Source organism: Ptychodera flava, chromosome 7 (assembly GCF_041260155.1).
Source record: "Ptychodera flava strain L36383 chromosome 7, AS_Pfla_20210202, whole genome shotgun sequence".
NCBI classification, from domain to species: domain Eukaryota; kingdom Metazoa; phylum Hemichordata; class Enteropneusta; family Ptychoderidae; genus Ptychodera; species Ptychodera flava.
Genome location: NC_091934.1, coordinates 19,507,454 through 19,529,327, shown reverse-complemented (window position 1 = coordinate 19,529,327; position 21,874 = coordinate 19,507,454). Strand labels below are relative to the sequence as shown.

The window sequence follows — 21,874 nt, the reverse complement described above, 5'->3', positions numbered from 1 at the left end:
TGGCCCCGGAAGGTAAAAAGAGGCCCGTTCTGTAAGCACTGATAAGTGTGTGAACTGCTACAAATTGCACTCATCTGTTTGATCGTATCATCAATTGTTAACGTTGTGAACTGGGTCAATTTGACATTTGGCGTCTGATGTGATGACACATGTGTTTATCGAAGGAAATACTGATGATATGAAAATGTTTTATGGCATCCACTAGAAAAACAAGCCTATCTGTTAATATGCCTTACTGCACGGTCCGGCATAGTCACAACAAGTTGTGGAAATATTTTCAACAGAGGAGACTGCGCATGGCCGTTCGAGCTGTATTGGTCTCAATAATAACTGAGATAGCTTCCCGTCAGTCCTTTTCAAATCAGCCCACTACGAAGCACAGGGCTGCCTTTACGTCATTTTACCCTTCTCGTGGGCACTGAAATCAAGATTTTCTCGCAAAACTGCGCGTAAAGTAGTGATAGTTGGAAATGTTCATAACAGCAGCATCAAACCTACGTCATCATCTTATCTGTGATCTCGAACTCTGATCCAGGTCATTTTGTTTTCAACTGTTTCGGGTCTTAAACGAGGTCCCATTCAGTCATTCAAGTCAAAGAAATGTCTACTTTTTAATGCGAAAAAGTTTATTTAGTAAATGATCATACTATTGTAAATTTGTTTTCATTTCCTCAGTAGTCATGAGATAGATGCAACTTGTTTACAAAGGAACTCCTGGTGGCGCTGTGAGCGATGAGCGATCGTTTCAAATATATACAAACGATGGGGTGCTTTTTATATTTAGTCTTAAGGGCAATATTCATGTGCTTTCACTTCCAACGAGAACATATTTCCTCGTAAATTTAAATAATTCAAATTCCAAAATTAATTAATCGAACAAGATCGAAAGTGAAGACACTGAACACCTCACCATCCCCGAAATAGACACATGTAAAAAAGTACGTATTATTTGCAAAATGCATCATGGGTAATATTATCAGCGCCAAGTTGGTCAGCGACCAAAATCAGATATCAGCTCAATTGAGTGAAATGAGAGTGGTGAGTTATTTGTTAGGTATTTCAGTCGTGGACAGTTGCACAAGACAGGATATCTCATAAAGTCAGCACATTCATTGATGAAAAGTGTAGTTTAAATGATTCAATTGCCTCGTTTCTTGATATAAACATGAACATCATGGTGTGCAAGCAACGTTCCTGTACATCTACAGCGTTGAAGATGGCATTTTCATACCAAAGTCCTTTGATAAGAAAACATGTTCCTTTCTTCGTTGTACGTACGCTAGCTATGTATCTCTGACATTATACCATTTTATTCTAGACGCCTTTCCTTCAGAATTTCGTCGGATAGAAAGAACTATTCTTTTATAAGACAACGTTATTCCTTGTGTCGCGAATCTTCACGAACTGATGGTTTGAAAAGGTGATGCTTAGACAGTTTCGGGTCTTGCACGAAAATTATTAAGCTACAATGGGACAGATTATTCAGACTCTAAAAACTTTAACAGACTTTTTTTTGGTCTACCACTTGAAGGCGCCAATCTTAAAAGCTCATGGAGTAGTATAGTTTTCACCAGCTTACTTCGTTGAAAGTCGAACTCCCCCTAGATTAAACACGTAGTTGGCAGCCATTTTAAATCTCGAGTGTCGCTAGTACTAAATTTTGCACGGTGACCCTCGATTTTATTCCTCCATTCGAAAGGGAACGGTTAAAGTTAATATGGAAAATTTGAGCAAAAATTTGAGAGTGTTGAGATGATCACTGTAAGACAATCAGGCAATCTGACTTTTTTGATTTCAATATTCCTCGAAATATTAGTCATCGTTGTATCTAGGGGCTGTTGAACCTCTTAATAATCGAGGTTTGCACACGTAAACATAGTAATTATGTATTCAATTTTTAGAATATATATATATATATATATATATATATATATATATATATATATATATATATATATATATAGATATATTAGATATATATATAGATATATATATATATATATATATATATATATATATATATATATATATATATATATATATATATATATATATATATATGGTGGAGAGTTTTGTAGATCATACGAGCAAATATATCCTGCAGAGCTCACGTTGAAGTGTGAGCATAATGGACAACATGCTACATTTCTCGAATTGGACATATCTATAGTAGATGGAATATTCGTCTATAAACTCTTTGACAAGCGCGATGATTTCAAGTTTTCTATAGTGCGAATGCCAGATCGCGAAAGTAACATCCCTTCGTATATTTTTTATGGCACTGTATTGTCAGAATATCTTCGCATTGCTCGCGCAACACTTCTAATAGAAGATTTTCTTCCAAGAGTTGCCAGCCTGTACAACAGGATGTTGTCTCAAGGAGGACAACAACCTAAAATTATCAGACAGTTTCATAAAGCTATGTCAAGACATCCTCAACTTTTTGAAAAATTCAATGTAACATCGAAAGACATCATATATAAATAACATCAGACTCAGAATAACTTAAGGTGTGGTGGTACCTGATCAGTACTGCTTGGGGAGCCAAGGCAGTTGACTGTATTGTTTTCAAATCCCCGAAACAGTCGCCTTGATAAATAACTGGTGAACACCTAGGAGATTTTGATGATGTTATTTCTTTGCTGTATATTAACTATATATATATATATATATATATATATATATATATATATATATATATATATATATATATATATATATATATATATATACGCAAATATATACAAAGTATACGAAAGCATTAATGCGTAACATGTATATCGTTTTAAGAATTTAAATGTCCATCAGCTTCGGATTCCACATTAAGATACTGACACAATGGTTGGACTACTCGGTGTTGTCGACCTCCGAACTCACAACGACAGGGAACACGTAGTTTACGAGATGATAACGAAGATGGAACGTATGATCTACACAATTTACATAAATGTATAAATGTATATTGACCTTGCAATTGATAAGACGAAAAGCGTGCCTCTCCTTCTGCGTAGAAAAAGAGTTAAAGCTTAGATCAATACAGCTGGTTCAAATAATACAGATACTCACGGTTTTCATCATTCAGGCCAGGGACAACAGATATTGCAAGGTAAGAAAAATCATTTCTTCATTCACAGTTCGTCGATTAATAATAAAGAGTGTCTCAAAACTCATCTCGAGCAGAACTTCCCGCAATTTATGCATATTGTGGCCGAAACATTATAAAATTATCAAACACAATGATTATACTTTGGTTACTTTATTCACTTTATGCAACTACGATTATACTTACATCGATTTCGCTTACCAGCCAATTTTCTTTATGTCACCCTGAGTTAACAAACAAATCATAATAGCTGGAAGATTCACATAATTCGCCAAAACTTCTGAATTTTTATTGTAATGATTCAATCTATCTGAACTTGGTATGAAAGAAGTTTGATAATAAGAATCACGAAAATATCAATAGCTCACAACGGTCAGCCATTATAACTCTGTTGTGGAAAAACATTTATAGCCAGAAACTACTGTCAATCCCTTGTTCTCATGTTAAAGTCGTGTTTAAACAATCAATGTTTTTAGAGAAAAGCTGTTAAAACTCAACCTTAAGGGGCGGCCACCCCTGTTTTGTATTTGGTTTCTGTCTTGGATTAACACGATTGGAACTAATTCGGGAGAATAGGATCATCTAATTGTTTAAATTTATCAAAATTGTTAGGTGCCATATAGCTGAAAATTGTAATATCACAAATTAACAATGAAATCAAGTACATTGCAAAAAAAGAAGTCTAGAGTAGATGAGCTCAAGTTTGCTGATTAAACCAACATTACTACAACACCCCATTCTTTTAAATTAATGCAGTCGGGTTAGACTACTAGTCCGTCAAGTAAAGTAAATAGTCCTACTACAACCTTGTCTGATGGATCTAGGCATATTCATTTGACATTGACTCCATGAGCTAGTCATTCCAGATCCTCTCAGCCAGCCAAGAGGCAAATTACAAATGGTAAGAACAAAATAAATAGTCAGGGTTGAGAAATCTTGGCATTAAGACTCTATCCCCGTGATGTTTGGTAGAAGTGTTCCATCCGGGGTATTCGGGCCTTTATCAGTTCTACGAGAGGGCTATCTTCGGTCATCAATAATGAAGTCAACATTTCATTAATAAACTCGTTAATTTCACATCTCTAGCATCAATACCAAGTCCACTTCTTATTGGTCGATATAAAGCGACAAATGCATCAAGTGATATCTTACAGTTTTAAAATTATAACAATAACATCCTCTTCTTCATTTTTTAAGACTCACCATTGTTGCAGTTCTACAAAAATGTGGTTGTCTTTGGTTTTCTTGCTAACATTTGCCTGCGTTCAAGGCCAACTGACACGTAAGTCAACCTTTGTTTGCGGTATGAAATTTCTCTACTTCAGTTTTCTTTGATCACAATCATTTATATCCCAGTATCGTACTCAGGGACAAGATTTACGATCGATAATTAGAACTTCGATAAAAAAAAGATTCAATGCGTGTTTCATTATTAAATGGTGCTGTAACATTCCGAGACACACGATAAGTCAGGGTCAGCAAAGGAAAGACATACAGACGTCATTTTGGTTCACTATGCAAAACGTTGCCGAAATTATCCTGCTAGTGACGCCACTTTCTGTATTCTACAAAAAGTATTGTGACTTTTGAGTGTCTAGAATATATACCATAGAAATGTTATTTAATACGACTCCTAAAAGAGAAACTACAAGATACTCTTCATTGTTTGTTAACAGAAAGATCTGTTCGAGGGAAGAATATATTTTTCAATCACATTCCACTCAGTGCCAAACCTCCTGGAACATTTGACTCTAAAAATCATTCTAAACTGCTTTATACAATGCACATACACAATTTATAACTGACAGGATTGTCAAGTACGCAATAATTTGAATGCCGTGATACCTGCACATCTCAAATCATTACAGAATGGAAGTTTGCTCAGGTGTATGTGGTTTTCTTCTGTTTTCTATCTACATTAAGGCAGTATGCATCTCGAAATGAAAGACTTAAACTTTTGCTCAAACTTTCGTTAATGAAGTTTTCAGCCATTCTCTTACTAAATCAAGAATACAAATCAGGACTCACCGTGCAAATTTTGATACTAGAGAAACAAATAACCCAACGGATTTATCGATATTTAAAATTCAAAATGGCCGCCATCCCTGTGTTAACTCTATGGATAAAATATAAAAATTTTCGATTTTCGAAAAAGTAAGCAGGTGAAAAGTTTTCTTACACCAAGAGCCTTAAAATGAACCCCAACAAGTGGTAGATCAGAAGAGAATTGTAAAAGTTTGAGAGTCCGAATATCTGTCTCCGAGGCGCGATCTACATAATCTCGCAACATTTTTCGACTCCTCTACGCCAGGTAGTGAGTATGCTCAACCTGCTGATATTAACATCGTCGCAACTGCTCCCCCCTCCCCACCTCTTACATTGATCCCGTACACGATAAGCAGGAGAAAGGGATAACTAAAATTAATTTAGTCGACTTATTTCCATTCTAACACACTACATACTCGATATCTTAAAAATAATAGTTCCAGGCTGTTTTAAAGCTGTCAAAACTTCAGAGTGTAGCAAGAATTTGTAGTACATTGGCATTTGTAAATCATCCCTGCTACACTCTTTGTTCCCTACGAGATCTAAGCAAGTCTATGGATTTTTGAGCTTACCATTGCGTGGTTATCGTTTGACACTATTAGTCCTTGCCAGAGACGCTACTTCTCTGAAAAGAGAGAGAGAATAAAGCCTTTTTCGTTTTGGATAATGGTGACTGTCATACAATGCCCAATTAAACTGCAATATCAGCCTGAATAAAACTTTCAGCGAATTTTTAACTTTGTAGTTGGTATACAAGGTATACAGTCATCTTTAATATAAATATGCCCATATATAGTCAAAGGGGCGTTCCTTGGTATTCAAAATACCCATGTGAGGGCGCTGTTTTTAAAAAGCGGCCACCCGCTTAAAATCTGTGATTGGTCAGATTTTCTCTTTCCATGGTAATTGTGGCACAATTGGAACAGGTGATAGTATACCTTTAAGTAAGGGCGAAAAAAGTGTGACGATTCGTTACAGGCCAAGGTCAATCGTCTAACCGGCGAAATATTCAAAAAACAACTCTCACATCATGTCCTTGCTCTCGGCATAGATTCATCCATTACAATTTTTCGTCTGACCAAATCACAAATCATTCTTTTCTTCTCGGATATTACGCCAGGGGCAAATAGCACTCAAGTCAGCTGTCGATCACTAAAACATCTTCATTTCAGGTAACTATGTCATTTTGAAGGTCATTTCTTGGACATTTGTAATGCACTCTTCCCTTTTCATCATACGGTGATTGAGAACCCATTTTCGGATGCACTATCTACTTACGCGTAATTATTTGAGCAGAATGAATAATCAGTTTTCATAGCTTATTAGGGAATTTCGAGTGACGCGTATGTAGTTTAATAAAACGCAACAGTCGGCCAACGGAATAACGAATGCCACCTATGATAAAGTGCAATCTCAAAACAGTGCCTGCCGAAAGAAAAAATACCATATACACCCTTTACTATTTTACCCGTATCTGATATTTCACCTTTGCTGTAGATGAGACAGACTTTGTCCCGAGTTAATAGTGCTTTATGGTGATTCCACAGTCAATCGTAATACACGTATCAAATTTTCCACCCGCCTTCTTAGAATGCCCGGGAGGCTGGGAGGAGTGGTCCCCCATCGGAGGACCCAGTGCCTGCTATCGCTGCTTCACCAACGAAGAGGAGTGGGAGAAGGCCAACAACATCTGCAAGCAATATAACGGCTTCCTGGCGTCGATCCACAGCCGGCAAGAAAATGACAAAATCCTTAGCGTCTGTCCGGAAAGCTACGATCTCTGGATTGGATACAACGACAAAGAATTGGTGAGAAATCCATCATTGTGCATATTATCTCAGGCAGTCGTTTTCCCTGTATTATGAGTGAGATGTAGAGCATTGCCGACCCTACATGGATTTGATCCCCCGGGGTGCACCCATCCCCAATTTGGATGCAGGTGTACTCTGGTGTAAAGTTTGAACAACAAAGTACAAACTCTACAATTTTCTGTTAAATGAGGGAGTCAAAAATCTTTATTTTGGCCCAATTACTGTGGTCAGAACTCAATAGTTTCAACAAAATACTGGGTCAAACCGCGCAGAAGGCAAACACAGGGGTCAAAGGTAAACATAATTTCAACAGTCTCCCGGACAAAAGTTTAAATGAGGCGAAGGGGTCAAAATCGCGTACATACACTTCCTATACCCAAAGGGAATGATTTAAAGTTTCACAGAGGAAAGTTTGAGCAATCGTTACTAACACAATAAAATGTATCACCCAACATGATAAGCGTCTTACATACAGTGTAAGGTGGTGCCATTCCGCATTTTATAAGACGGTCCTAATAACTTAGTTTCTTAATTTCTAAAAGTCACTTACTGAATCGGGAAAACAATCCTTGAATGATTAAAGGATCAGCAATTTTAGCTAAATGACTGATTGTGAGATATTTTTCATTTAGGATTGCCTTTTTAGGATGCTTTTTCAATATGCAATAGAGTGCTGGAAATGTGGTTCGATAGACAAGTCACCAATTTCTGGTTAACGAGAGACAAAAATGGACGGAAAATCAATGTACAGTCTTTGCCGTTTCCGTTATTTAGTATGTTAACAATTGTGAATGTTAAATCACGACCAATATCCGATAATGATGACGACATCATTGCGTCTAGGCTGGTAACTGGGTCTGGGCAGATTCGAGTGAAGTAAGCTACACAAACTGGGATTCTGGTGAACCCGATGGTAATTCAAGGGGTATTGGTATCGGTGATGGCATGATCAATTGTGCAGCCCAAAGAAACGAAGGCATTCTTCCAGGAGGTGAGTCACAAGGACTTGTGAATGTATCTTAGAAATTGCAGTGAAGACGGACACAGGAAATCAAAGCTTTGAACTCGGGCGACAGTGATCGATGATGACGACGACAACGATGGCGAGGATAGTGATGATGATGATGATGGTGGTGGTGGTGGTGGTGGTGGTGGTGGTGGTGGTGATGATGACAACAATAACAACAAAAAAAGCGATGGTGTCGGGACATCATCTTCTCATTATTTGATTCCTGAAAATGGAAGCAACGCCACTTTGGGAGCGACACCAAGTCCGTGATGAATGACGTAATGTGTCATGAATATCGATGGCGACATCAGAAACGCCAGAAAGTTGTAAATTTCTCCCGTTTGCCATGACAGGTAAAGGTTGGGAAGACGAGGAATGTACAAGTAAGAAGAGATTCACGTGCAAGGTCATGCTTAACTAATTCTCAGGTACAGAGGCTTGTTATCATCGGTTCCAAAACTTTTTTGACGAATTACTCCAAGAATCTCATAAAAATGGATGACTATATTTTCATCTATTACTTTTGACTGGTATTTCTGATACTCTTAACACACCTGTCATGTTTCCGTTCGTTCAGAGAAGCTAATTATTACTAACTATACCTGTACAATATATAAATTGCGACCACTCTCACGTAGGGAAATTGTTTGGTATAGTAATCTAAGGGGTCTTACACTAGTTCCAAAAGTAAAAACACCTCAACTGTCAGTTGAATATATATCTGCGATAATTTTATTCTCGATAGTGACATCCACTACGAGTATTCTTGACACTGAAATTGACTCGGTACGAATACACTTGACGTGACACTGTTAACAACAGATACATGCTTCGAATACAACAACCAAAGGATGATTTTCGTAAAGTTTGCAAATAGACACACAGCACGTTACGTGAGAATTTTGAAATTTAAGTCAGCCTAGCGCAATGGTGATTTCCCCTGTCTATTGTAAAAAGCTCGAATTAAACACACTCAAATTTGTATTCTGAATCATTTTCATTCACTTGAAGTTGTATTTTCTCTTTTTTTCTAGGTTTAGAATCGACTGGGTCTGGTTCACTGAAACCGTGGTTGATTTCCATCATTTCCAAATTGAACTACGATGTGCACGTGTATGGTGTATTTACACAATTTGTAAAATACGAAGGTCTTATTACCGCTACATACGTGTCGATTTTGATCGCTGCAACTCAGAAACGTCACATGAAAGGGAATAATAACGGGGTCGAATATTTCCATAGTTCACTGGTATTGTAATCAGAATGGGTGGATTAATAGCGATTGGTTTTTTTTGAATTTACATAGATTAAAATTTTTGAAATATTAGGACTATATCCTGTTACAATAATAATGTCGATTCCATTTTAAATCACTTATTGTTGCAATACAGAAGCGATGCCAGTTTTGAGGGGGACCTAGATGGTATAATTCACATATTCGAGCCCGCTGACGCAGATACAATGTGTCGTCCCCGATCGTGTACACTTTGAGACGCAAAGGACACAGGGAAGGGACCCAGAATGTCTGGCGTGTTCCGTGAACACCTGTCACTGCAAGACAGACAACATCTCACGGCATTTTTAAAGGGGTCACTACGACAAAAAGCAACGCCGGCTGACCTGAAGGTATCACCTTCATCTGACGTATCTGGAGCAGATGGTTTTCGTTGGGCTGACATCGCTACCTGTTTGGGGGTACATCTCGATAAGATACAGCGTTCCGTTTAAAGGGCATGGTACACTCTGAGATAAAGAGAATGCAAAAAACTAAAACGGTTAGACATCTAACGATTATGGAACAGTTATATGTGTCGCGTGGTAAGCATGCGCAGAATACCGCAACTGTGCCTTCTTTCACAACTCTAGCAACGATGCATCATTATCTCTAAACTTCACTGTTATATTCGTCATTTATGGTGGAGTGCCCCCGTGACCTCAAAGACATTTACAAATTTTCAATGATCTACAGCTGTATTGACTCACTTGAAATTTGTCCGTTGAAATTAAAGTTTCACAAATCTATCTGAGAAAACTGAAGATTCAGTTTTCCCGTTGCAATAACGACGGTCATTTGGAAATTCAAATATCGTTAATTTTGAGGTAATGTGTTTCTCTTTTCGACGCAAAATATTTTCAAGGCAGTCGCTGATTTTTTTTGTCTGTTTTTGTCTGTTATTGTTTATTTACATTGAAAAATAGTTTGCAGCCTGCATTGGTAAAATGCCAACAAATTTCCTTTTCAAGACTTGTAACAACTTACACGAGGTCATCTAATCGACCTTTCTTTATGCGAACATGAGCAATTCTTCACTATACCAACCATATCTCGATATCTATATTGTTGCTGCAGTGTTAAAACGTGTGGGAATACGATTCGATATACCCAACACTGCTAAACAAAGTTATCTAATTCAGGCAATGTAACTGATGACCCAACAAAAACAAAACCAACAATCTTTTGGAGACTCGGAGATAAAATACACATTTTTTGTTCGATAAAATCTAGTATTTGCAATTACTTAAGCTGAAATATTTGCAAAGTACGGCAACAGCGTTGTGCTGACATATTTCTGCAGATCTCGAAAAGGTAGGGAAGGTACCTTTTTATATGTATTTGTTATGTCTTTGTTGTCTCACTTTTGTTTACCCTATAAAAGCGAAAATAGACAAGTATTTGGCGCAAAGAAATCACCTACAGTGTTCGTTTAAGGTTGAGCACTAGCATTCCGTGACATTGTTTACGATACCAGCTGCGTGTAATTTATGACGGCTGAGAGAGAGAGAGAGAGAGAGAGAGAGAGAGAGAGAGAGAAGAGAGAGAGAGAGAGAGAGAGAGAGAGAGAGAGAGAGAGAGAGAGAGAGAGAGGAGAGAGAGAGAGAGAGAGAGAGAGAGACAGACAGACAGACAGACAGACAGACAGACAGACAGACAGACAGACAGACAGACAGACAGACAGACGGGCAGAGAAAGAGTTGCTTTTATTGTGCATATGCTTTCAACTGGCGAAAGGTCATAGAAATGGAGGATAATTTAAGTCAGGAAGCAATTTCTGCGGATTCTCTACAACACCGGGTCGACAATGTTCCTCAAAAACACTGAATAATTTCCAATAATCAACAAACACCTATACAGATGCTAAACGAAGTGTGCAGGCCTAAGTTCTTGTGTGATGAATATTTGATTAATTTTAATGAATTAATCAGGTTTTTATTTCACTACTGCAGTATCTGACTTTCACTATCGAAGACATTCGTTTGATTAATATCTATGGCGCTTCCAGCAAATGAAGGTGTATGTGTTTTCAATGAGTGCTTAAGCGCTACGAGAGGTTATGTGGTACCTACATAAGATGTTTTTCTATCTGTTTTTCTAGCTGTTTTAGGCGACCGTCTCAATTTCTTCAATATTTGTTTTGACCGCTTACATTTCAAACTGTGACTTCGCATGCACTTTGTTGAACAAAATCTTCCCGGCGTCATAATACTAAAACAATTCATTCATTCGACAAGCAGAACAAAGAGACGTGATTTCTAGATTGTATTTTGTCATAAGGATAATTATTACGATAATTGGGATGCAATGAATTGGTTGATTTGAATAGCTGCTGATGCAGAAATATGCGTCAAAATATTCTCACCAAGATGGCTATGCCAAGGCAAGTTACCAATAGGTAACTAATACAAGACCAATTTGAATGAAGATTTAATAATTTGAGTTATTTGTTATCGTGGAAGTCAGGCCATAACTTGAACAATCCCTCAAAGGCTAAATGTAGTTTGATACAAGACTTTGTAAACGTATCTGAATCTGTCGACACTGGTTCATCTGTAGTTGGCATTTGTGTCTGTTCGTCTGACTGTCAGTCCTACAATAAATAACGGAGACACGCGTACCCGTAGATTACTTAAAATTTTTCTTTCTCATTCAGATTTGTCGCGCTAAAAACCACACGGAATTCTCATAATGTGGCTATCACTGGCTGTTCTTTTGTCGGTGACCTTAGTTCAAGGTCAACTTACAGGTAATATTTTAACTTCTCTGCATTTTCATAGCTTTCCAGCTGCTCCATACTCTGTGTGATACATGTACCACTCACTTGAATTTGCCGAAAGAAGGCAGGTTACACATGTGTAGCCAATGAGGGCGCCCTCTTTCACTCTTACATCACTACACGTTCAGGGCAAGGTTTACGTGAAGAGAAAGTCACGTCACCCCCCCCCCCCCCGCCCACCCCCAACCAGAACCCTCCCCCTCCCCACGATTTCACTCATCAGTCCTGGTTATTTTAATTACTGCATGTCCTTTGCCGCCAAACCTACATCGCCTTATCTTATCTAGGGGCCACGGTACAATCGAGGCAGAACGTGCTGAGAGATAGACATTCGGGCCAATGTTTTCTCCATACTTCAATATCTGTACAGTAACTGCTTTGACGAATTATTTTAAATCCCATTGAGCAAATGAAGTGTTCGTCTCGTCCTTTTCCTTCTCCTTTGCAATTCAAAACTTTAATGTTACTGATAAAGATTATGCCAACCATTCGTAATTTAAAAAAAAATTGGTAAATTTAGATAATCATATGTTTCATCAAATCCCAAGATTTGCATGGTGGCAACTTATTTATACTCTAAATCAAAAAAAGAGAGTAGTGTACAGTTTTCTTGGAAGGCAAGGAAATCACAGCTTCATCTCTTTACATTGTCCCTTACTGTATAATTTTACAACACAAAAAGTTAGTCATAAAATTCCTATGGAAAAATATAGTTACGCACTCTTGGAAAGGTGGGTCCACGTTTTTGTAAATGCAAAATCTTACATGAATGCAGATCAGCTAATCCGGGACTGGGAGATATTTGTGTATCTTCAAACACCGGGCAAAGTACCCTCAACAGATTGGTTCCCAAGAAGGTCCATTAGAATTCCGGTCCCATCTACTTACGATCGATTATTTAGCCGCATCAATAGTTGGTTTTCATAGCTTAGACGCTTTAAATAAAATATCTTTATGCTGTCCGCGTGCTGACAGGTTTCCAGAGAAAATTAAGAAACCAAACACAATGTTGACACTATTAAAAATATTATTTGTCTAAAAGAAACCAAATTAAAATTGAGCATATGTTAAAGGAGGAAAGTTGGCCATTTTTCATGAATATGACCATTTATTCATTTTCGCGATGGTTTCATTGACCGTGTTAAAACCGGAGTCGAATATATGCATGGTCACCTATTCATTCAGTATCTATTCAGTATCAACATATCAAACAATATAAGTAGTATCTGGTATCAAACAAAATTCATGAAAAATGGCCGACTTTGTCCCTTTAATACACTTGTGTTTTGTCTTTGTTTGTTGTTTTCCTGGCTGGCTAGTAGGTTTTTCAAAAATCCAAGGACGGCAAACAAAAATTCTTCTTTAAGTGGCCTTATTAGGCATTTCGAGTAACGCGTATGTAACAGTCGGCCAAAGGAATAACGGATGCCACCTATGAGAAAGCGCAGTCTCAAAACAGTACCTGCCGAAAGAAAACATAATATCTACACCCTTTACTGTTTTGCCCGTATCTGATATTTTACCTTTGCTGTGGTCGAGACAGACTTTGTCCGAGTTAATGGTGCTTTATCGTGATTCCACAGTCAATCGTAATACACATATCAAATTTCAACCCGCCTTCTTAGAATGCCCGGGAGGATGGGAGGAGTGGTCCCCCATTGGAGGACCCAGTGCCTGCTATCGCTGCTTTACCAACGAAGAGGAGTGGGGGAAGGCGAACAACATCTGCAAGCAATATAACGGCTTCCTTGCATCGATCCACAGCCGTGTAGAGAATGACAAAATCATCGACATCTGTCCCGATCTTATGACCTGTGGATTGGATACAATGATAAAGATGTAGTACGAAAGAATGTGGAAATCTATGAACTGTCTGTTGACATTTAAAGGAACACGGTCGTCGGAACTGCACTCAAAGGTCGTACGAGACCCATACGACCAATGTAAACACTGTATCCAAGGTACGATGGTGATTGATGAAAGTTAAAAGATGTCTGTCATAACCTACATCGTATAATTTAAATCTTGCAGCTAGAATGATGAGGTACATCTAGATATCGTACACGAAATACATCGTTTGTAAACAATAAACCCGCACAGGCGCAGTTCCGACGACGGTTTCCCTTTAAAGAACCGCACTCAAAGGCGGAACTACACACTGCGTTAGTGTAACTCCTGGCCTCGGAGACAGATATTCGAGCTCTCGAAAGTGTGCCATTTTTTTCTTGTGTACTATTAATTATGGGCTTCTTGAAAGCTCTTGGAGCAAGAAAAATTTTCACCGGTTTAGTTTCCGAAAATGGAAAATTTTAATTTTCCTAATAGAGTCATTAAACACGGGGAAGGCGGCCATTTTCAAATTTAAATATCGGTAAATTTTGGGTTATTTGTTTCTTTAGTAACAAACTCTGGACGGTGACCCCTGATTATAAAATTTACTGTTTTTCGAAATATTAAACCGGTAAAAAGTTTTCTTACTCGAAAAGCCTTAAAATGAGCCCCCACAAGTGGTAGATCAGAAAAGAATTGCAAAAATTTGAGTCCGAATATCTGTCCTCGAGACTTCAATCGAACAGCAAACAAATTTACAATAAATGTGGCGGTACTCGTACGTGTTACAATATCACTCTAGCATTCGAAGCGCAAAAGCAATCACTGATATTTTCATCATACTGGCGGGATTTTTTTCCAAATTTACTGGCAGTTATCAAAACCCTGGTGCAATTTTTACCATAATATATTCTGTGAATTCTACCCGCGAAGGAGAGCAGCCATTCACCACTTTACAACAGCATTCAGTTGTGGCAGCATTGGGTATAAAATTTTACAGTTGTCGCGGCACATCTTATTTCCCGCCATTTTCCAAAACGGTCATGTTTCACAGAAACAGATCATTGCAAAACTCAAGAGTACGACATACACAGCCATGTATTTTCATCGATGACGTCATGTTGTTGACACTTGCATATGCTTCATGTTAGCCCTTTTGGGATATTTACGTAGAAGCGGCCATAATTTTGAGCGGGACACATATTTTTATCTGTTTTTTTTTTTATTTTACCTATATTTTATCCTTTAAAACTAATTACATGTACAGTTCCCTCCATTGCTGATAATACGTGCATACACATCCTTTAGTACGTACGTGTATATGAACTATGTTAGTTTGAAATTTAAGTCATGACCGAAAATAATGTAAAAAAGCTGTTGTAATGGGCCCTTAAACGACATTGAAATCAAACCCTTTTGCCGTCAAGGCTAGAAAAACTATAGAGCAATGTACAGGGCGTTACTCACATAAACAGTGGAGTATTTGATCTTATTTTAAGATCTATTGTGTTTTCGAATTTTGAATTTTCGGTCTCTCTAAGAGCCAACGATGATAATTTCTTTATTTTAGGAAGGAAACTGGGTGTGGTCAGACGGCAGTGGTGTAAGCTACGAAAACTGGGACTCGGGCGAGCCCGATGGTAAATCCAGAGGAATTGGCATCGGAGACAACATGATACGCTGCGCTGCGCAGAGAAATGAGGGTCTTCTTCCTCCAGGTAAGAGACAGAGATTGTGTAGAGATCTTGCTGCAGGTCTATTTGAAAATTATTAGCCAGACTGTGACGCATTTCGACACAATGCTGGATTCTACTAAACGATTCATGTAGTGAGAAATGTATTATTAGTGACTTCTCTTGGACCAAAGTGTATCCCTATTCAATAATTTGATAGTCTCCGTTAGTCGATGAAATGAAAGCTTTGAAAAAGTAGTCCATCGATTTTAATGTCTGCTAATATTTAAAATATGCAAACATTTCAAGTTCAGAATTTTGAAAGTTTGACAATTTGAGTCAAGATTTTTGTCTGACACGCATACTTCTTGCCAAATTCCCGTCGACTGTTTCGTGTAGAATATGAAGAAGCAAAGGGACGGAATTCTTTTTCACAATTTGTGCTCTGCAGAATTTTGGACTATTGTAACAATGCTCTCCCAAGATCTGAAAGCTAGACTCCTAAACTCCGAGAAACCGCGACGTTCGAGTCAAAGACGGGCTTTTGTTGCGTTAGAGGACCACCTTCGTTGTAAATTCCCGCCAAAATTTGTCCCGACAATTCCATTTATATCCACACGTCAGTCCTTAGAGTAGAAAGGTTAAGTACACGTCTTAAACACTCATCCTCGTCAACGCCTTTAGATGAAAAATGGGGGAAAAGCTCTATGGTCTAAACTGAGTAGACTGGTTGGTTAGATATTCCTGACATTTTAGTCGTTCTCAATGCTATGCAAAGATTCTCGGCTGACGCAAAGCGTCTCGGACTTGTGCAGGAAGCAGTGAGTAAAGCACGAGTAGGGCAAATGAGACCCTACCATGGATTATGTGACACCACTTTTGCACACCTCGTACACTTCCATTCGATCTTTTATCACCGTGAACGGCAGATTTTTTGAAATGTAACATCACATTCACTGAATCAATTGTAAATTGCTACCTTGAATTTACCAGGCAGAGGCTGGGAGGACGAAGAATGCACCAGCAAGAAGAAGTTCACCTGCAAAGTCATGTTGAATTAAAATTAAGGTATTCTTGCATATAAGATAATGTTTATATTTTCGATAAATTAATTTTTTGTGAAGGCAGCAAACGTGGACTTGAAATGATGGGGTACGAATTTCCCTGAATCTTATCATCATTTGCATAATCTCACATTACAATAATATAAAATAATACCACTACTTTGATTTCCAGGGTCCTCCTTTGGTTTCACGACACGCGATAGAAGCTTCAGTTGCATGGAACCAAATTATTGTGTTTAAAATTGGAAAAGGGGAAGTGTTATGATTAGTAACGTGTTTGGTTTTCGTGAACACTCTGTAATCATGTTCTCTACACAGACCAATTTTTTTCAAACAGGACTGACCAACTATGCTTCACTGAATTCGATTTTTTGCAGAGACAGCCGCATTGACGTGTCTCCAATGTCACCAGTGGTTGTAGGGTTTATTTGCCCCACGATTCGTGTAATGCAATCGTAATATTTGATTGATTGATTCAAGATACTACTTTGTGATATCGAATAAAAACAAGCGAAAAGGAATTCTACTGATTTGTTGCTTTCATTATTTTCTTACTGGTTGATTATGATAGATATTCTCCCTGATCTGGGGTCTTGCTGACTGGATTGGATGTATTTGTCGAATGAATGAATGAATGAATGAATGAATGAATGAATGAATGAATGAATGAATGAATGAATGAATGAATGAATGAATGAATGAATGAATGAATGAATGAATGAATGAATGAATGAATGAATGAATGAATGCATCGACGGATTAATTGACAGGATCCGGTATCCTAGATTTAATTTTTCATATGTCGAGCATGACCAATGGATTGTGACCGGCTTGATACAAGAATATTTTATCGTCAAAGGTTCATTAGCATGCCACATGCAGACCTATTAACACCTTGATTAGGATCATCTCAAACCAATTGTCTTACACCCTGAAATAATCTCTCCACAACAAACAGCTGGCATTGTACAGTCAGTACATTTTACCAAGGCAAAGTAATAATTTACCGGTGTTACCATGGTCTGTCCCTCGCTGTAAGGCCCTTGGACACGGGAGATTAAAGAGGTGGATTTGTTGTAATTAACTGAAAGGTCAAGTTACATTGACTTAAAACGTATGCGACACGTACACTGTCTTTCAAACCATGGTCATGGATTCTGCCATGAGGACAAAACTGTTTTCAACGCTGGCCGCATTTTCACGGTGACCACTCTAATATGGAGAGAGCGGGATTAATTTTGTTCACAAAATTACTGATGTGCACGTGTTTGCGATGTAAGTCGTTCCATAGCGCCCATTAGACTGTGAGTTATAAAACGCGTATTCAATGCCGTATACCAGATACTATTTCTTCGTTCTATCGGCTTTCAGGGCTGTATCACGACTGCGTCGGTTGTTAGCTTACATTTAAGTCCGATGAAACTCGCAGAGAAACATATATTCAATCAAATTCGTGTTGAGTAGGAATAACCAAAATTAGGACAAGTTGCCAGATCTCGAAAATTTTGAAAAAAAAACTCAGATCTACGACAGTAGCTTTCAACAATGAAGGCGAATTTAAAATCATGCATTGCCAAGAAACATTGAGAAGAATTTCGCTGACTCACGTTCATCGTTTCAACCAAAGGGGGCGTTCCAGCGTAACCGGAGCTCTGCGTCCTTTTGGTGAAACGACAGCCCCAGAAGAAAACATTGACAAACTAGTCATATCTAATAAATTATGGCATGGGGCAAGCAATCAACACGTTACATCATAAACTAAAAGTAAACAAAAATGTAATAATTCACTCTTTCACCGATAATGGTTTTAGCGATAATACACCAACTGCTAGTACATAAAATAATCACTTTTCTCACGGCCCGCAGTTCATTTGATCCAACGCCACACTTGCAAAGGTAAGTCTATTTCAACTGTTACGCATTTCGAATTCTGTCCACAGCTTATCTATCATTTGAAATCACCTAACAATGGTGTAACTCAATAGTTACGTGGGATTCTGTCTTAAATTGGCGAGGCCGTTCTAGGTTCGTTTTTTAAATACGAATATCCAGCATAATACGATTAGTAGTCACTGTTCGTGGTTCAGCTTAACATGGATAGAATATCCATCCATCGTTGAACAGAGTAAAGCCCTTTCATTTGGAATAAGTGTATGATATAGTTAGATGTAATTTGTCAAACGTTCTACAGGGCGTACTCACATCGACTTTGCAAACAGCTGCTGAAGGCAAATAACGTACATAGAAATGGTAAATTTATTTATTTATTTATTTATTTATTTATTATTTATTTATTTATTATTTATTTATTTATTACTTGTTTGTTCATGTTTGTTTATTTATTCTATATCTACTCAAATCCCTCTCTTAAGTTTCAATATCTTTCGTCTCGAATAGTTGCGTTGGATCTGTAATGTGATAATGTGGTTATCACTGGCGTTCCTACTGACCTTGACCTATGTTCAAGGTCAATTAACAGGTAATGGCTTTTTACTATCATTGTTGTTATCGTAATTATTATAGTTATAGTTATTATTGTTGTTGTTGTTGTTGTTACTGTTGTTTTTGTCGTTGTGTTTTGATGTTGTTGATATTTTTTTGTTTTTTGTTGACGTTGCTGTTGTTGTTGGTGGTGGTGGTGGTGGCGTCGGTGGTGGTGACGACGATAATGATGATGATTCGCTGATGTCGTTAATTTCGTCGTTGTCTGATTTGTCGACTCAATGGTCACAATTTTACTCTATCCTCCACGCCTCCACTACTCACGGTGACGACACAGAATGTCCAGCCAGCGGAGGATGGTTTGAATGGTCCCCGATTGGAGGTGACCCGGCCTGTTACCGTTGCTTTACCAACGAAGAGGAGTGGGAAAAGGCCAACAACATCTGCAGGACCTACGGAGGGTTCCTCGCCTCAGTTCACAGCCGGCAGGAAAACGATCAAATTCTTGACGTCTGTCCAGGAGTCTATGATCTCTGGATCGGCTTGAACGACAGGGATTGGGTAAGAATCGTTGATAGAAGAATTAAATTAGTTTCGCTAATGTCAAAGTGAAGCTCCCTCGCCTGAGTGGATTTTCATCTTAAGTAGGACGAACTTACTATGAAATAATATTTTGGAACGTATAGGCAATGCGCACGAGAATAGAAATCCAAAACCTGAAACGAAATGAGTTTAGGTCTATCCTGTGCGTGTTTTTAATTTATCCGAGGCCCTTAATGCTGTACACGATGTCTCTTAGTGTAAAATGCGAGGTGTATCAGCGCTCATTTATGCAAATTATGTTAATGGCAGCGTTTTGGTAGTATAATGATATGCTAATGAGTCCTTATCAATGTGGAATATTCACGTGCCTCAAATCTTGCACTGTATGAAGAAAGTGATCAACCACCTCTCCTCAAGTCAAGACTTTACTTTTCGTTCTCTTGAGGAAGGAGATTGGGTGTGGTCGGACCGCACAGACGTGGTATATCTGAACTGGGATCCTGGCGAGCCCGACGGCAAATCCAGGGGACTGTTCAACAGCGATGTTCATTGTACTGCCCAACGCAATGAAGGTATTCTGCCTGGAGGTTGGTTCACTTTTAATGTTTGTTATTAAGATGGCGAAGAGATGGTGGTGGTGGTGGTGGTGGTGGTGGTGGTGATGGTGGTGGTGGTGGTGGTGGTGGTGATTATGATGATGATGATGACCATGATGACCATGATGATGATGATCATGATCATGATCATGATCATGATGATGGTGTTGGTGGCAGTGGTGGTGCTGGTGGTGCTGGTGGTGGTATTATTGCGGTGGTAGTGTCGACCACCTCGGCAAACATGATTATGGTCGGTCCACGTAAATTGTGATCGTAAAGACACTATAGAAAGTCTTCGAATGTGTTATTCTGTCTCCATCTCTGCTCACAGGTAAAGGCTGGGAGGATGAAGACTGTGGCGATAAAAAGAAATTCGTCTGCAAGGTGATGCTGGATAAGTAAGCGTAAGGTATTGTACCTTGTAGATTTTCTCAGATTTGTACAGCCAACCTTTATTTTTAAAAATTGTGACCAGCAAACAGTCTCTACAAGAAAAGCTAAGGGGATAATGTATACTAGCATAATAACTATCTATATGTCATGCATAGTAAACTATTCGTATATATTCAAATATACGGCGGTCCTACGTCAAAGAAGTTGTCTTTTTAACAAAGTAAAGATTTCGAGCACAGATAAAAATATCGCTTTGAAACAACTAATATTGTTATTTTTCATTTCTCCCCAGGTGATGTAGCTGTGGTGCTCTTTTGTGACAAAAAAGTGATGGTACCGGAATCGTGCTATATAGTCAGGCTATCAAGTTGACGTGCTATTTTGCAGCTTTGAATAAATCTTGGCAAATAAACCCTTCTACCTGTCTCTTTTGTCTGTGCGTTTATCTCTGCATTCTGCTTTCGGATAAGGAAGACAACTACACCGACGTCGAACTCTCTCTCTCTCTCTCTCTCTCTCTCTCTCTCTCTCTCTCTCTCTCTCTCTCTCTCTCTCTCTCAGGCTCTCCTCTCTCTCTCTCTCTCTCTCTCTCTCTCTCTCTCTCAGGCTCTCCCCCCTCTCTCTCTCTCTCTGAAACTCTCTCTCTCTCTGAAACTCTCTCTCTGAAACTATCCTTGACTATTCTACGTTGCATTGTGACAATTGACAATAATTTAAGATTGAAGTAAGAGTCATCATTCTTAAGAATCTAGCCAAGACCGTCTTGAACCGGTACAACCGATTAAGCTTGCACAACTTTCGACTCCTCTTAGTCATCTTTGTCTAGAAATTACAACTGAGGGCCAAACGTCGCCGAAGAAGTCAAATTTACCTATGGAGTACGGTAGCTTTTCAAGTTGGCCCTGATATCTACCAGCACAACGGCTGCTTTTGGCATTTTACGTCTACCAGCCTGGGTTGTCTACCAGCCTGGGTTTAGATATTCTTTTCACTAATCACATCAATAATGCCCTTGGTTCAATTTCAAGTTGAAGACATTAGACAGTCTCATTCGTTAAAGTAGAAAAAATGGTGAAATGTACACCCATGTGAAATATCTCAAAAGGCGATTCGGAGGCGCCAAATTTTCACATTTTTTTCGTGTCTACCGTAACCTTCTTCTACAGTAAGCACCTCTATGTTTACTGAAAATAGTTCCTCTACGTGCACCTTAACGTCGCTAAAATTTCTTACTGATGACTGAGTGAAGCGACCCTGCGAATGTTTCTTTGTAGCTACTTGAGAATGTTGGTTAATTCTCACTTAATGTTCT

At 38.5% G+C, this 21,874-nt stretch overlaps 3 protein-coding genes across 4 annotated transcripts in view; 2 read left to right on the top strand and 1 right to left on the bottom strand.

The window, feature by feature from the left end:
* The window catches only part of LOC139136967 (uncharacterized), a 412,563-nt gene that overhangs the window by 160,676 nt on the left and 230,013 nt on the right, over positions 1 to 21,874 (bottom strand). The window lies entirely within an intron of this gene.
* On the top strand, positions 3,027 to 17,109 carry LOC139136960 (C-type Lectin CRL-like). Its single transcript, XM_070704836.1, has 11 exons — positions 3,027 to 3,106; positions 4,301 to 4,385; positions 6,740 to 6,957; positions 7,804 to 7,951; positions 8,323 to 8,397; positions 9,004 to 10,556; positions 11,899 to 11,991; positions 13,647 to 13,863; positions 15,422 to 15,569; positions 16,518 to 16,592; positions 16,966 to 17,109. Exons 2-5 carry the CDS (start codon positions 4,328 to 4,330, stop codon positions 8,388 to 8,390), a joined length of 492 nt encoding a protein of 163 aa, XP_070560937.1. The 5' UTR covers positions 3,027 to 3,106; positions 4,301 to 4,327; the 3' UTR covers positions 8,391 to 8,397; positions 9,004 to 10,556; positions 11,899 to 11,991; positions 13,647 to 13,863; positions 15,422 to 15,569; positions 16,518 to 16,592; positions 16,966 to 17,109.
* On the top strand, positions 18,378 to 20,578 carry LOC139136959 (C-type lectin BPL-like). Of its 2 annotated transcripts, none has more exons than XM_070704835.1 (5): positions 18,378 to 18,484; positions 18,986 to 19,067; positions 19,368 to 19,591; positions 20,019 to 20,160; positions 20,501 to 20,578. In XM_070704835.1, exons 2-5 carry the CDS (start codon positions 19,010 to 19,012, stop codon positions 20,569 to 20,571), a joined length of 495 nt encoding a protein of 164 aa, XP_070560936.1. In that variant the 5' UTR covers positions 18,378 to 18,484; positions 18,986 to 19,009; the 3' UTR covers positions 20,572 to 20,578. The 2 variants fall into 2 exon arrangements, with proteins under 2 accessions (XP_070560936.1, XP_070560935.1); XM_070704834.1 differs by lacking the exon at positions 18,378 to 18,484 and adding an exon at positions 18,780 to 18,838.

What these genes read in the sequence shown, in the direction of transcription:
- LOC139136960 (XM_070704836.1), top strand. Translation starts at nt 4,328, where the DNA reads ATGTGGTTGTCTTTGGTTTTCTTGCTAACATTTGCCTGCGTTCAAGGC. An exon ending in GATACAACGACAAAGAATTG is followed by an intron (nt 6,958 to 7,803) that starts GTGAGAAATCCA and finishes CATTGCGTCTAG; the next exon opens with GCTGGTAACTGGGTCTGGGC. An exon ending in CGAAGGCATTCTTCCAGGAG is followed by an intron (nt 7,952 to 8,322) that starts GTGAGTCACAAG and finishes TTGCCATGACAG; the next exon opens with GTAAAGGTTGGGAAGACGAG.
- LOC139136959 (XM_070704834.1), top strand. An exon ending in GCTTGAACGACAGGGATTGG is followed by an intron (nt 19,592 to 20,018) that starts GTAAGAATCGTT and finishes CGTTCTCTTGAG; the next exon opens with GAAGGAGATTGGGTGTGGTC. An exon ending in TGAAGGTATTCTGCCTGGAG is followed by an intron (nt 20,161 to 20,500) that starts GTTGGTTCACTT and finishes CTCTGCTCACAG; the next exon opens with GTAAAGGCTGGGAGGATGAA.